Raw genomic sequence first — 14,788 nt, forward strand, 5'->3', positions numbered from 1 at the left:
CCTTCCTCCGTCGTCCTGGATGCTGCATCGCTTCCAGCGGGGCTGCTCCAGCACCTGCCCATCTCAGCGCCAGCCGGGGAAAGCAAGTAGACGTGTAATTTCAGGTTAGTTTCACTGAACTATTGTTTTTTTCACGCAATCCCTGAGGGGTGTGGGGGTGGGGGGAAGAGACACAGGAGGCCGAAAGAAACCGATCACACTGGGGCTTGCTGGTGGGGAAGGATGTGTTCTCGTTACTAGTAATTCTTGCAACAGAAAACGAGAAAACATATCCGTCTCCACATGTGGGATAAGACCAAGATGGGAATGCGAAAAGAAATGTACTGCAGCATGCTGAATTGGTGGGTAAATGGAAAAAGGACTTTGGAAAAAAGGGTGGTTTGCCCTTCAGCCGTGTAAGACGTCGATACGATGTGGCACTTGTTCCCCGTTTGTTCAGATGAATTCGTGTGGTATGCGTAAAATACCAGAAAAAATAAATAAGTAAAGAGGGGCTGGAGCTAAAGCCAAAAGGTAGAACAGGAAAGACCATCACCTGCTAGTGTGGTAGAGAGGAAGGTAACTTCTCTCTATGAATTTGTGTTTGGAAGTTGCCTAATGAAATGGCCAGAGTAGCGAGTCAAGTTGTCACAGGAAGCATCCCTTATCCCTGACTTCAAACAGACCTGCCAAAGGGTGGCGCAAGCCATGCCCTGTGTCTTCGATCATTCTGTCCGTCAAGGGAGATAGAATCACCGCGTCTTCTACCGGAGTGAATCGTGAGAGACCTAAGTCCAGTCTCCAGAATCAGTTGCTTGTTTGGGGTTGAAAGCTCAACTCCCCATACCTAGGCCACGGGCCCTGTGGCAGGTGCGGTTTACTCTTGGACTAGGTAGTCATGGCAGAGGAACACACAGTATCCGAGGATGCACACAGCACATTGTGTTCTACAGATTTGACCGACTGGTGGTGAGGTCTCCTCATGACCACACCGGCAGGGAGTTAGCAGGTGGCTTCCTGTGGGTGTGTGAATATCCAATGTGCTTAACCATCGACATGTGTGTGTTTGTGTGTGTTTCAGGTGACCCAACAGTCAACCCCTGAAAAAGGCGGTCACAAAACCCCCAGGCGACGAAGATGATGGCACGTCGGGACCCCAAATCTTGGGCCAAGAGGCTGGTGAGAGCCCAGACCCTCCAGAAGCAGCGGAGGGCCCCAGTTGGGCCAAGGGCTCCCCCGCCCGATGAAGAAGATCCCAGGGTAAGTCTAGCCCTGGATCTCTTGGGTATCGGGGTGGGGGTGGGGACGGGGGGAGGGGGTGTCACACGGTCCTCAGAGACTGGGTTGGATTCCAAAGAGCTCTGTCACCACCACCCAGGTTGCTTTTCCCATCCAAGGTGGGCGTGGCTTGGGACCTTCTCCCCGGCCCGATAGGTCCCTTGAGAGACTCTTGGGGGCAACCTCCCTTTCTACTTAGAGTCCTGTGTAGCCACGTTTGGCTGTGTTGTTGACTTCGGGTTCACCGTCGTGCCCCTTGGAACCTTGAGTCCTTCCTTTCAGAGTTCCTCCGTCACGTGGGCTTTGGGAGGGAACATCGTATCCGAACTCTCCCAGCACTTAACGGCCCCCATGCCGGTGTCCCCTCTTTGGAATCCTTATTCAGCTCTGAATTCACAATCCGTCCCAATGTGGACGTGGGATCGCTGCCTGTGGCTTCAGCTCACTCACCGACATCACTTCCTTTCCACCCACAGCTCAAGTGCAAAAACTGCGGGGCCTTTGGCCACACGGCCAGAAGTACCAGGTGCCCCATGAAGTGCTGGAAGGCAGCCCTGGTTCCAGCGACCTTGGGGAAAAAGGAAGGGAAGGAAAACCTGAAACCATGGAAGCCCCAGGTTGAAGCCAACCCGGGGCCCTTGAACAAGGATAAGGGAGAGAAGGAAGAGAGACCAAGGTGAGCAGTGGGAGGGGTTTTCACCACTCTTAGGGTACTGCCTCCTAAGGACATGGTGTCTCTGCACCTGCACACCGTGTGCCTTTCCGTCTCCGGGCCAGGGAAGGAACGCTGCAGAGAAATAGGCCGGAGCTCCGTGTCCTCCGGGGTTCCACACCCAGGAGCTCCTTTGGCTCTGGGAGATTCAGGGACGGGGAGAGGCGGGGGCGCTTCGTGCAGGTTCCCCACGACAGGGGGAAAAGCGATGGAATCCAAATCACAGTCCTTAGTTGGGAAGCCTAGAGGGCCACCTGGGGGACGGGAAGGTTGGCACGTGAGGGAAGGTGCAGAGGCGGAAAGGGTACCAGATGTCCATTTCTGTATCACAAAACACGGAACGGGGCTGGGCCCCACACAGGGTTCTCCCTGTCTCCTGGGGAAAACCAGGAGAACAGAAAACCTTTTTCTGTTCTGCAGGCAACAAGACCCGCAGAGGAAGGCTCTCCTCCACATATTTTCTGGGAAACCTCCAGAGAAGCCGCTGCCGAATCGAAAAGGATCCACGGAATCTTCTGATTATCTGAGGGTGAGTGTCACCCCGGGCCCCTGGTCCTTTTCTCCTCTAGGTCACCCTGGTTGATTTCCTTTCAGCTTCCCGTCTGCGGGAGGAAATCGGGGAACCCCTCTTTCTTGCCTTCTTGGGGTCAGGGACTCCACGATCCTTCCAGGTCAATTTGATTCCAGGCGAAGGCATCTGAAGATGCCGTATTTCCTGTTGCTTTCTTTCTGTCCAATTATGGCAAGCCTGCCAACAACATGTTCCTAGCGGCATGAGGAAATTAGTCCCTCAGAGGCCCCAAACGTGGAGAAGGCTAAACCCAGGAACATGCATGTGTTCAGAGAAGACGTCCTGAGTACCCTTGAGCCACCAACCTGCCTTCGGAAGGGCCTCAGTCCGTTCCACTTCATGGAAGGCTGAGTGGAGGCGCTTTGATCCAGTTAATGCCCAAGACGCGATCTTTTGAACAATGGTGTGCTTAGATCAGCTACACATAGCTCGAGAGCGCATCTTTCATGTGTCTTGTCCTGATCAGCACTCAGGTGGAGGGTCTGTCCCTACTTCCAAGGACCGCCTGTCGATACTGTACTAAGAATTTCATGGCGTGTGCACCTTGTCTTTGGATGTGCTTGATTTTCACGTTGGCTCCATGCGGAGGAACTTCTAACCTGTGTTGTTTCCTCTCTTTCAGGTTGCAAGCGGGCCAATGCCGGTCCACACAACCAGTAAGAGGCCGCGCCTGGGCCCTGTCCTCGCTGATCGCTCAGCTACCGAAACGTCTGACAGGGGCTCCGTCTTGGCTTTGCCGTCTCCCCTCAGAAAAGCCAGTCTGAGCTCCTCCTCAAGTCTTGGACCAAAGGAAAGACAGACAGGGGCTGCGGCCGACATCCCTCAGCCTGCAGTCAGGCAGCAGGGCCCCGAGCCTCTCCTCGTGGTGAAGCCGACACACAGCAGCCCTGAGGGTGGCTGCCGAGAAGTTCCCCAGGCTGCCTCCAAAACCCACGGCCTGCTCCAGGCCATCAGACCCCAGGCACAAGACATACGTCCTGCGGTGACCTCACAGCCCTGCCCGCCAGCCGCCACACACAGCTTGGGCCTAGGCTCCAATCTCAGCTTCGGGCCAGGAGCCAAGAGACCTGCCCAGGCTCGGATTCAGGCTTGCCTGAACTTCCCCAAGAAACCGAGACTGGGTCCCTTCCAGATCCCCGAAAGCGCCATCCAGGGAGGTGAGCTGGGGGCCCCGGAGAATCTCCAACCTCCGCCAGCCGCAACCGAACTTGGACCAAGTACGTCGCCCCAGATGGGCAGGAGGACACCCGCCCAGGTGCCCAGCGTCGACCGGCAGCCTCCGCACAGCAGACCTTGCCTGCCTACTGCCCAGGCCTGCACCATGTCCCATCACCCAGCGGCCAGCCATGATGGGGCCCAGCCTCTCACAGTGCTCTTCCGGAGACTGGAAAACGGACGCTGGAGCTCCAGCCTCCTGGCGGCCCCCTCATTTCACTCTCCTGAGAAGCCGGGAGCCTTCCTCGCTCAGAGCCCTCATGTGTCAGAGAAGTCTGAGGGTCCCCGTGTTCGTGTCCCACCGAGCGTCCTCTATGAGGACCTTCAGGTTTCCTCCTCCTCAGAGGACAGCGATTCTGACCTGGAGTGAGACTGCAGGTGGCAGGGGCTCCTTGGCCTCCAGCTCCCGTGACTTGGAGGGGACTGTGGGACTGAGGAGTGCAGAGCAGAGAGCAGACTCTGTGCGGTGACTCCGAAGCTCCCCGGCTGTGGCGCTTCTGTGGATGTGGGAGCCCAGGCCAGGCAGGGAGCAGATGCAGGGACTCTGCCTCATTGAATTCTGGTGAGGGACGTTGTAGTTCGCGTGGTTCTCCGGAAACACGCCAGGAAAAGCTTCCGTGCCAGAGATTCGTTGCCTCAGAAACTGCGTGACGCGCAGGAGTCAGACTTCCGCTGGGACGTCAATAGGAAACTGGGGAATTACTGTGTATTTGCTCTCTAGATGACTGAATAAGGGAAAAGTTAGGGAACCCTGAGAGGTGCAGCCCTTCCGCTGTGCCCCGCCCTGAGAGCAGTGTTTCGGACGCTGGGAAGCGTGCTGTGCAGAGCGCTCTCGGGGTCTTTCCTCAGCCTCGAAAACTGGGCTGTGGAATGCCTTTGTACATGTGTGTGTTTAATTGGTTTTGAAGTGAATAAAATTCTCAAAAAGATGACATATTGTCTTTTGACTCTCATTCCGTGTTTGTGTTTAACTGATTTTCCGAGTGAAGGGGTGGCCTGCCCCTCCACACCTGTGGGTGTTTCTAGTCGGGTGGGATGAGAGACGGAGAGAAGAAATAAGACACAGAGACAAAGTATAGGGAGACAACAGTGGGTCCAGGGGACCGGCACTCAGCACACCAAGGACCTGCACCGGCACCGGCCTCTGAGTTCCCTCAGTTTTTATTGATTATGATTTTCATTATTTCAGCAAAAAGGAATGTAGTAGGAGAGCAGGGTGATAATAAGGAGAAGGTCAACAACAACAAAACAAAAAACAAACAAAAAAAAAACACACACGTGAGCCAAAGAATCTATATCATGACTAAGTTCAAGGGAAGGTACTATGCCTGGACATGCACGTAGGCCAGATTTATGTTTCTCTCCACCCAAACATCTCAGCGGAGTAAAGAATAACAAGGCAGCATTACTGCCAACACGTCTCGCCTCCCGCCACAGGGCAGCTTTTCTCCGAGCTCAGAGTTGAACAAATGTACGATCGGGCTTTACACCGAGACATTCAGTTCCCAGGGGCAAGCAGGAGACAGTGGCCTTCCTGCATCTCAACTGCAAGAGGCTTTCCTCTTTGACTAATCCACCTCAGCACAGACCCATTACGGGTGTCAGGCTGGGGGACAGTCAGGTCTTTCCCATCCCACGAGGCCATATTTCAGACTGTCACATGGGGAGAAACCTTGGACAATACCCTGCTTTCAAGGGCAGAGGTCCCTGTGGCTTTCCACGGTGCATTGTGCCCCTGGTTTATTGAGACTAGAGAATGGCAATGACTTTTACCAAGTATACTGCTCGTAAACATTTGGTTAACAAGGCACGCCCTGCACAGCCCTAGATCCCTTAAGCCTCGATGTTATACAACACAGGTTTTTGTGAGCTCCAAGTTGGGTCAAAGGGGCCGCGGCAAAGCTACAAATGATCAACATCTCAGCAAAGCAATTGTTTAAAGTACAGGTCTTTTTCAAAATGGAGTCTCTTATGTCTTCCCCTTCTACATAGACACAGTGACAGTCTGATCTCCCTTTCTTTACCCTACATCCAAGGGCTTGAACATTTCTTGACTTGTTGGCAATCCAAATCGTTATGTCTCCGAAACAGAGTTGACTGAGGGGACCGCAGGGCTGGGCAGGACCTTTGACTTCGTATACAACCACAGGAGCAAGAAAACCTCAGCCCCACTCTACTAACACGCACCTAGTAAAATTCCGCCAACCGAATCTCACCCACGCTAACACGTGGGGAGCGTTGCTTGCACCACGAGTCCCCATTTGGCTCAACCGCCGATGCCAAGTGTGTGGTTCCAGTTGCGACGGCCCCCCGTGAAGTGGCTTCCGGATGTGCGAATGAACCAGGCAGAGTTTCACTGGCCAAATAGACCCCAGCAAAGCTGAAGTCAACTCCCACATTTGGGATGTACTTCAGAGGTAAAACATTCATCCCGTCTTCTTTCCGGATGTCTGACACCGTGGTTCTCCCCCTGATCCTAAGAGTAGCTGAGGTAGAGACTCACTGAAAGATCTAGGCAGGGAGATCCCATCATGCACAGGCTCTCTCCATTCTCTGACCTGGGAACAACTCTGAGCAGGATTCCACATCTAGGGGGCCTCGGAACTGAGCGGGATTTTCTGAGACACACCAAATGGCTGCTCCCTTTCCGCCGCTGTTGAGGGTCGTTATCTGGATTATCCAGATCACCTAGAAAGTATCCGTATCCAGAATCAATAAGATCAACTCTCTGCTCCTCTGACAGCAGAAGGAGCAGGACCATAAGGAACCAAAGAGCGTGGAAGGAAACGATGTGACAGGAAAGCTCAGAGAACGGCCACAGGGGGTCGTCAGCAGGCCTTCCCACCTGAATCATGAATAATTAATGAAGCGCAAATCAAAGGGGACTCGAGTTTCAGCAGGAGCAATTCATCCAACGGGAGATCGCCGGAGGGCCAACACGATTGAGAGACTGGGAGCCGGGTGCAGTGTCAAAGGGGACGCGACTGGTTCCAAAGCTCAAGAACACCATGGGGTCACTTGGGCTACGTGAGAAAATGCCCCAGTGTGCTGGTTCATCATTCCGACTCCTGCCTGTCTCTTCCCGTCCAAGGAACATGGACCCTAAGTCGTGCAGCTGCAGATGACCATGGGCAGAATTAGGGGCCGTGGCACAAAAGTTCACCGACACGGGAGTTCCACAGAAGGTGCGGTGGATCTTCGCAAATCCAGAGACATGGCAATGGGACCCAGGGAATTAGAGCCTCACAGGCGTCCGGGACACTTTTCAGGCATAATGCCTGGAGTCGCAAGACGAGCTGAAAAAGGAGCCAGGCACTGAAGGACAAAGCGTTGTTGACTTTCCTCATCTGTGTTTCCCAGTGCGGTCCAATTCACGGTGGTTTCCAAGCGCCTCCTGGAGGAGAAAACACATGAGGGTGCGGTCAGGGTTCTCTGCTGACAGACTTACCTTGGGGAAGAAAGAGAAGCTCTGAAGATGGATCATGGCCGTGACTGCACGTCAAGGAGAATCTCCTTGATGACACTGAGGCCCACGTCGAGATAGACTAAATGTGGTCCAATTAAAAGGTGTCTATTTTACCACATTTTTTTTAAAACAAAACAAAAAGATGGAAAAGAAGACGGGGTACAGGCACCAGTGTTACATGTCTGACGGGGAGCATCTATTCTTCAAAGCTTGCAGCTGTACACGTAGGTTTTAGAATGTCTGTCAGCAGTGGACATGATGTTAGAGTGGGCTGTGCAGATAGACCTTTCCAGGTCACGTAATTGGATTAAGTTAATTGCAATTAAGGTACAGGTAACTGATTAGGTTAGGGTACGTTCCATGTCAGGTGACCAGAGGCAGTATAAAAGGCAGCCTGGAAAGCAGAGGTCCCTCTCCGCCCCTTCCTCCGTCGTCCTGGATGCTGCATCGCTTCCAGCGGGGCTGCTCCAGCACCTGCCCATCTCAGCGCCAGCCGGGGAAAGCAAGTAGACGTGTAATTTCAGGTTAGTTTCACTGAACTATTGTTTTTTTCACGCAATCCCTGAGGGGTGTGGGGGTGGGGGGAAGAGACACAGGAGGCCGAAAGAAACCGATCACACTGGGGCTTGCTGGTGGGGAAGGATGTGTTCTCGTTACTAGTAATTCTTGCAACAGAAAACGAGAAAACATATCCGTCTCCACATGTGGGATAAGACCAAGATGGGAATGCGAAAAGAAATGTACTGCAGCATGCTGAATTGGTGGGTAAATGGAAAAAGGACTTTGGAAAAAAGGGTGGTTTGCCCTTCAGCCGTGTAAGACGTCGATACGATGTGGCACTTGTTCCCCGTTTGTTCAGATGAATTCGTGTGGTATGCGTAAAATACCAGAAAAAATAAATAAGTAAAGAGGGGCTGGAGCTAAAGCCAAAAGGTAGAACAGGAAAGACCATCACCTGCTAGTGTGGTAGAGAGGAAGGTAACTTCTCTCTATGAATTTGTGTTTGGAAGTTGCCTAATGAAATGGCCAGAGTAGCGAGTCAAGTTGTCACAGGAAGCATCCCTTATCCCTGACTTCAAACAGACCTGCCAAAGGGTGGCGCAAGCCATGCCCTGTGTCTTCGATCATTCTGTCCGTCAAGGGAGATAGAATCACCGCGTCTTCTACCGGAGTGAATCGTGAGAGACCTAAGTCCAGTCTCCAGAATCAGTTGCTTGTTTGGGGTTGAAAGCTCAACTCCCCATACCTAGGCCACGGGCCCTGTGGCAGGTGCGGTTTACTCTTGGACTAGGTAGTCATGGCAGAGGAACACACAGTATCCGAGGATGCACACAGCACATTGTGTTCTACAGATTTGACCGACTGGTGGTGAGGTCTCCTCATGACCACACCGGCAGGGAGTTAGCAGGTGGCTTCCTGTGGGTGTGTGAATATCCAATGTGCTTAACCATCGACATGTGTGTGTTTGTGTGTGTTTCAGGTGACCCAACAGTCAACCCCTGAAAAAGGCGGTCACAAAACCCCCAGGCGACGAAGATGATGGCACGTCGGGACCCCAAATCTTGGGCCAAGAGGCTGGTGAGAGCCCAGACCCTCCAGAAGCAGCGGAGGGCCCCAGTTGGGCCAAGGGCTCCCCCGCCCGATGAAGAAGATCCCAGGGTAAGTCTAGCCCTGGATCTCTTGGGTATCGGGGTGGGGGTGGGGACGGGGGGAGGGGGTGTCACACGGTCCTCAGAGACTGGGTTGGATTCCAAAGAGCTCTGTCACCACCACCCAGGTTGCTTTTCCCATCCAAGGTGGGCGTGGCTTGGGACCTTCTCCCCGGCCCGATAGGTCCCTTGAGAGACTCTTGGGGGCAACCTCCCTTTCTACTTAGAGTCCTGTGTAGCCACGTTTGGCTGTGTTGTTGACTTCGGGTTCACCGTCGTGCCCCTTGGAACCTTGAGTCCTTCCTTTCAGAGTTCCTCCGTCACGTGGGCTTTGGGAGGGAACATCGTATCCGAACTCTCCCAGCACTTAACGGCCCCCATGCCGGTGTCCCCTCTTTGGAATCCTTATTCAGCTCTGAATTCACAATCCGTCCCAATGTGGACGTGGGATCGCTGCCTGTGGCTTCAGCTCACTCACCGACATCACTTCCTTTCCACCCACAGCTCAAGTGCAAAAACTGCGGGGCCTTTGGCCACACGGCCAGAAGTACCAGGTGCCCCATGAAGTGCTGGAAGGCAGCCCTGGTTCCAGCGACCTTGGGGAAAAAGGAAGGGAAGGAAAACCTGAAACCATGGAAGCCCCAGGTTGAAGCCAACCCGGGGCCCTTGAACAAGGATAAGGGAGAGAAGGAAGAGAGACCAAGGTGAGCAGTGGGAGGGGTTTTCACCACTCTTAGGGTACTGCCTCCTAAGGACATGGTGTCTCTGCACCTGCACACCGTGTGCCTTTCCGTCTCCGGGCCAGGGAAGGAACGCTGCAGAGAAATAGGCCGGAGCTCCGTGTCCTCCGGGGTTCCACACCCAGGAGCTCCTTTGGCTCTGGGAGATTCAGGGACGGGGAGAGGCGGGGGCGCTTCGTGCAGGTTCCCCACGACAGGGGGAAAAGCGATGGAATCCAAATCACAGTCCTTAGTTGGGAAGCCTAGAGGGCCACCTGGGGGACGGGAAGGTTGGCACGTGAGGGAAGGTGCAGAGGCGGAAAGGGCACCAGATGTCCATTTCTGTATCACAAAATACGGAACGGGGCTGGGCCCCACACAGGGTTCTCCCTGTCTCCTGGGGAAAACCAGGAGAACAGAAAACCTTTTTCTGTTCTGCAGGCAACAAGACCCGCAGAGGAAGGCTCTCCTCCACATATTTTCTGGGAAACCTCCAGAGAAGCCGCTGCCGAATCGAAAAGGATCCACGGAATCTTCTGATTATCTGAGGGTGAGTGTCACCCCGGGCCCCTGGTCCTTTTCTCCTCTAGGTCACCCTGGTTGATTTCCTTTCAGCTTCCCGTCTGCGGGAGGAAATCGGGGAACCCCTCTTTCTTGCCTTCTTGGGGTCAGGGACTCCACGATCCTTCCAGGTCAATTTGATTCCAGGCGAAGGCATCTGAAGATGCCGTATTTCCTGTTGCTTTCTTTCTGTCCAATTATGGCAAGCCTGCCAACAACATGTTCCTAGCGGCATGAGGAAATTAGTCCCTCAGAGGCCCCAAACGTGGAGAAGGCTAAGCCCAGGAACATGCATGTGTTCAGAGAAGACGTCCTGAGTACCCTTGAGCCACCAACCTGCCTTCGGAAGGGCCTCAGTCCGTTCCACTTCATGGAAGGCTGAGTGGAGGCGCTTTGATCCAGTTAATGCCCAAGACGCGATCTTTTGAACAATGGTGTGCTTAGATCAGCTACACATAGCTCGAGAGCGCATCTTTCATGTGTCTTGTCCTGATCAGCACTCAAGTGGAGGGTCTGTCCCTACTTCCAAGGACCGCCTGTCGATACTGTACTAAGAATTTCATGGCGTGTGCACCTTGTCTTTGGATGTGCTTGATTTTCACGTTGGCTCCATGCGGAGGAACTTCTAACCTGTGTTGTTTCCTCTCTTTCAGGTTGCAAGCGGGCCAATGCCGGTCCACACAACCAGTAAGAGGCCGCGCCTGGGCCCTGTCCTCGCTGATCGCTCAGCTACCGAAACGTCTGACAGGGGCTCCGTCTTGGCTTCGCCGTCTCCCCTCAGAAAAGCCAGTCTGAGCTCCTCCTCAAGTCTTGGACCAAAGGAAAGACAGACAGGGGCTGCGGCCGACATCCCTCAGCCTGCAGTCAGGCAGCAGGGCCCCGAGCCTCTCCTCGTGGTGAAGCCGACACACAGCAGCCCTGAGGGTGGCTGCCGAGAAGTTCCCCAGGCTGCCTCCAAAACCCACGGCCTGCTCCAGGCCATCAGACCCCAGGCACAAGACATACGTCCTGCGGTGACCTCACAGCCCTGCCCGCCAGCCGCCACACACAGCTTGGGCCTAGGCTCCAATCTCAGCTTCGGGCCAGGAGCCAAGAGACCTGCCCAGGCTCGGATTCAGGCTTGCCTGAACTTCCCCAAGAAACCGAGACTGGGTCCCTTCCAGATCCCCGAAAGCGCCATCCAGGGAGGTGAGCTGGGGGCCCCGGAGAATCTCCAACCTCCGCCAGCCGCAACCGAACTTGGACCAAGTACGTCGCCCCAGATGGGCAGGAGGACACCCGCCCAGGTGCCCAGCGTCGACCGGCAGCCTCCGCACAGCAGACCTTGCCTGCCTACTGCCCAGGCCTGCACCATGTCCCATCACCCAGCGGCCAGCCATGATGGGGCCCAGCCTCTCACAGTGCTCTTCCGGAGACTGGAAAACGGACGCTGGAGCTCCAGCCTCCTGGCGGCCCCCTCATTTCACTCTCCTGAGAAGCCGGGAGCCTTCCTCGCTCAGAGCCCTCATGTGTCAGAGAAGTCTGAGGGTCCCCGTGTTCGTGTCCCACCGAGCGTCCTCTATGAGGACCTTCAGGTTTCCTCCTCCTCAGAGGACAGCGATTCTGACCTGGAGTGAGACTGCAGGTGGCAGGGGCTCCTTGGCCTCCAGCTCCCGTGACTTGGAGGGGACTGTGGGACTGAGGAGTGCAGAGCAGAGAGCAGACTCTGTGCGGTGACTCCGAAGCTCCCCGGCTGTGGCGCTTCTGTGGATGTGGGAGCCCAGGCCAGGCAGGGAGCAGATGCAGGGACTCTGCCTCATTGAATTCTGGTGAGGGACGTTGTAGTTCGCGTGGTTCTCCGGAAACGCGCCAGGAAAAGCTTCCGTGCCAGAGATTCGTTGCCTCAGAAACTGCGTGACGCGCAGGAGTCAGACTTCCGCTGGGACGTCAATAGGAAACTGGGGAATTACTGTGTATTTGCTCTCTAGATGACTGAATAAGGGAAAAGTTAGGGAACCCTGAGAGGTGCAGCCCTTCCGCTGTGCCCCGCCCTGAGAGCAGTGTTTCGGACGCTGGGAAGCGTGCTGTGCAGAGCGCTCTCGGGGTCTTTCCTCAGCCTCGAAAACTGGGCTGTGGAATGCCTTTGTACATGTGTGTGTTTAATTGGTTTTGAAGTGAATAAAATTCTCAAAAAGATGACATATTGTCTTTTGACTCTCATTCCGTGTTTGTGTTTAACTGATTTTCCGAGTGAAGGGGTGGCCTGCCCCTCCACACCTGTGGGTGTTTCTAGTCGGGTGGGATGAGAGACGGAGAGAAGAAATAAGACACAGAGACAAAGTATAGGGAGACAACAGTGGGTCCAGGGGACCGGCACTCAGCACACCAAGGACCTGCACCGGCACCGGCCTCTGAGTTCCCTCAGTTTTTATTGATTATGATTTTCATTATTTCAGCAAAAAGGAATGTAGTAGGAGAGCAGGGTGATAATAAGGAGAAGGTCAACAACAACAAAAACAAAACAAACAAAAAAAAAAAACACACACGTGAGCCAAAGAATCTATATCATGACTAAGTTCAAGGGAAGGTACTATGCCTGGACATGCACGTAGGCCAGATTTATGTTTCTCTCCACCCAAACATCTCAGCGGAGTAAAGAATAACAAGGCAGCATTACTGCCAACACGTCTCGCCTCCCGCCACAGGGCAGCTTTTCTCCGAGCTCAGAGTTGAACAAATGTACGATCGGGCTTTACACCGAGACATTCAGTTCCCAGGGGCAAGCAGGAGACAGTGGCCTTCCTGCATCTCAACTGCAAGAGGCTTTCCTCTTTGACTAATCCACCTCAGCACAGACCCATTACGGGTGTCAGGCTGGGGGACAGTCAGGTCTTTCCCATCCCACGAGGCCATATTTCAGACTGTCACATGGGGAGAAACCTTGGACAATACCCTGCTTTCAAGGGCAGAGGTCCCTGTGGCTTTCCACGGTGCATTGTGCCCCTGGTTTATTGAGACTAGAGAATGGCAATGACTTTTACCAAGTATACTGCTCGTAAACATTTGGTTAACAAGGCACGCCCTGCACAGCCCTAGATCCCTTAAGCCTCGATGTTATACAACACAGGTTTTTGTGAGCTCCAAGTTGGGTCAAAGGGGCCGCGGCAAAGCTACAAATGATCAACATCTCAGCAAAGCAATTGTTTAAAGTACAGGTCTTTTTCAAAATGGAGTCTCTTATGTCTTCCCCTTCTACATAGACACAGTGACAGTCTGATCTCCCTTTCTTTACCCTACATCCAAGGGCTTGAACATTTCTTGACTTGTTGGCAATCCAAATCGTTATGTCTCCGAAACAGAGTTGACTGAGGGGACCGCAGGGCTGGGCAGGACCTTTGACTTCGTATACAACCACAGGAGCAAGAAAACCTCAGCCCCACTCTACTAACACGCACCTAGTAAAATTCCGCCAACCGAATCTCACCCACGCTAACACGTGGGGAGCGTTGCTTGCACCACGAGTCCCCATTTGGCTCAACCGCCGATGCCAAGTGTGTGGTTCCAGTTGCGACGGCCCCCCGTGAAGTGGCTTCCGGATGTGCGAATGAACCAGGCAGAGTTTCACTGGCCAAATAGACCCCAGCAAAGCTGAAGTCAACTCCCACATTTGGGATGTACTTCAGAGGTAAAACATTCATCCCGTCTTCTTTCCGGATGTCTGACACCGTGGTTCTCCCCCTGATCCTAAGAGTAGCTGAGGTAGAGACTCACTGAAAGATCTAGGCAGGGAGATCCCATCATGCACAGGCTCTCTCCATTCTCTGACCTGGGAACAACTCTGAGCAGGATTCCACATCTAGGGGGCCTCGGAACTGAGCGGGATTTTCTGAGACACACCAAATGGCTGCTCCCTTTCCGCCGCTGTTGAGGGTCGTTATCTGGATTATCCAGATCACCTAGAAAGTATCCGTATCCAGAATCAATAAGATCAACTCTCTGCTCCTCTGACAGCAGAAGGAGCAGGACCATAAGGAACCAAAGAGCGTGGAAGGAAACGATGTGACAGGAAAGCTCAGAGAACGGCCACAGGGGGTCGTCAGCAGGCCTTCCCACCTGAATCATGAATAATTAATGAAGCGCAAATCAAAGGGGACTCGAGTTTCAGCAGGAGCAATTCATCCAACGGGAGATCGCCGGAGGGCCAACACGATTGAGAGACTGGGAGCCGGGTGCAGTGTCAAAGGGGACGCGACTGGTTCCAAAGCTCAAGAACACCATGGGGTCACTTGGGCTACGTGAGAAAATGCCCCAGTGTGCTGGTTCATCATTCCGACTCCTGCCTGTCTCTTCCCGTCCAAGGAACATGGACCCTAAGTCGTGCAGCTGCAGATGACCATGGGCAGAATTAGGGGCCGTGGCACAAAAGTTCACCGACACGGGAGTTCCACAGAAGGTGCGGTGGATCTTCGCAAATCCAGAGACATGGCAATGGGACCCAGGGAATTAGAGCCTCACAGGCGTCCGGGACACTTTTCAGGCATAATGCCTGGAGTCGCAAGACGAGCTGAAAAAGGAGCCAGGCACTGAAGGACAAAGCGTTGTTGACTTTCCTCATCTGTGTTTCCCAGTGCGGTCCAATTCACGGTGGTTTCCAAGCGC

The 14,788-nt window shown here is 53.9% G+C and overlaps 2 protein-coding genes across 2 annotated transcripts; both read left to right on the plus strand.

Moving 5' to 3' along the window:
• Window positions 1–1,060: 1,060 nt before the first annotated feature.
• On the plus strand, window positions 1,061–4,125 carry LOC134810717 (protein FAM90A15-like). The gene is made up of 4 exons (XM_063816763.1): window positions 1,061–1,239; window positions 1,734–1,933; window positions 2,390–2,498; window positions 3,163–4,125. Exons 1-4 carry the CDS (start codon window positions 1,117–1,119, stop codon window positions 4,123–4,125), a joined length of 1,395 nt encoding a protein of 464 aa, XP_063672833.1. The 5' UTR covers window positions 1,061–1,116.
• A 4,576-nt stretch (window positions 4,126–8,701) lies between these two features.
• Window positions 8,702–12,325, plus strand: LOC134810718 (protein FAM90A15-like). The gene is made up of 4 exons (XM_063816764.1): window positions 8,702–8,880; window positions 9,375–9,574; window positions 10,031–10,139; window positions 10,804–12,325. The coding sequence occupies exons 1-4, from the start codon at window positions 8,758–8,760 to the stop codon at window positions 11,764–11,766; spliced, it is 1,395 nt and encodes a 464-aa protein (XP_063672834.1). The 5' UTR covers window positions 8,702–8,757; the 3' UTR covers window positions 11,767–12,325.
• Window positions 12,326–14,788: the final 2,463 nt, after the last annotated feature.

This window comes from Pan troglodytes, chromosome 7 (assembly GCF_028858775.2).
Source record: "Pan troglodytes isolate AG18354 chromosome 7, NHGRI_mPanTro3-v2.0_pri, whole genome shotgun sequence".
In the NCBI taxonomy this organism is placed as follows: domain Eukaryota; kingdom Metazoa; phylum Chordata; class Mammalia; order Primates; family Hominidae; genus Pan; species Pan troglodytes.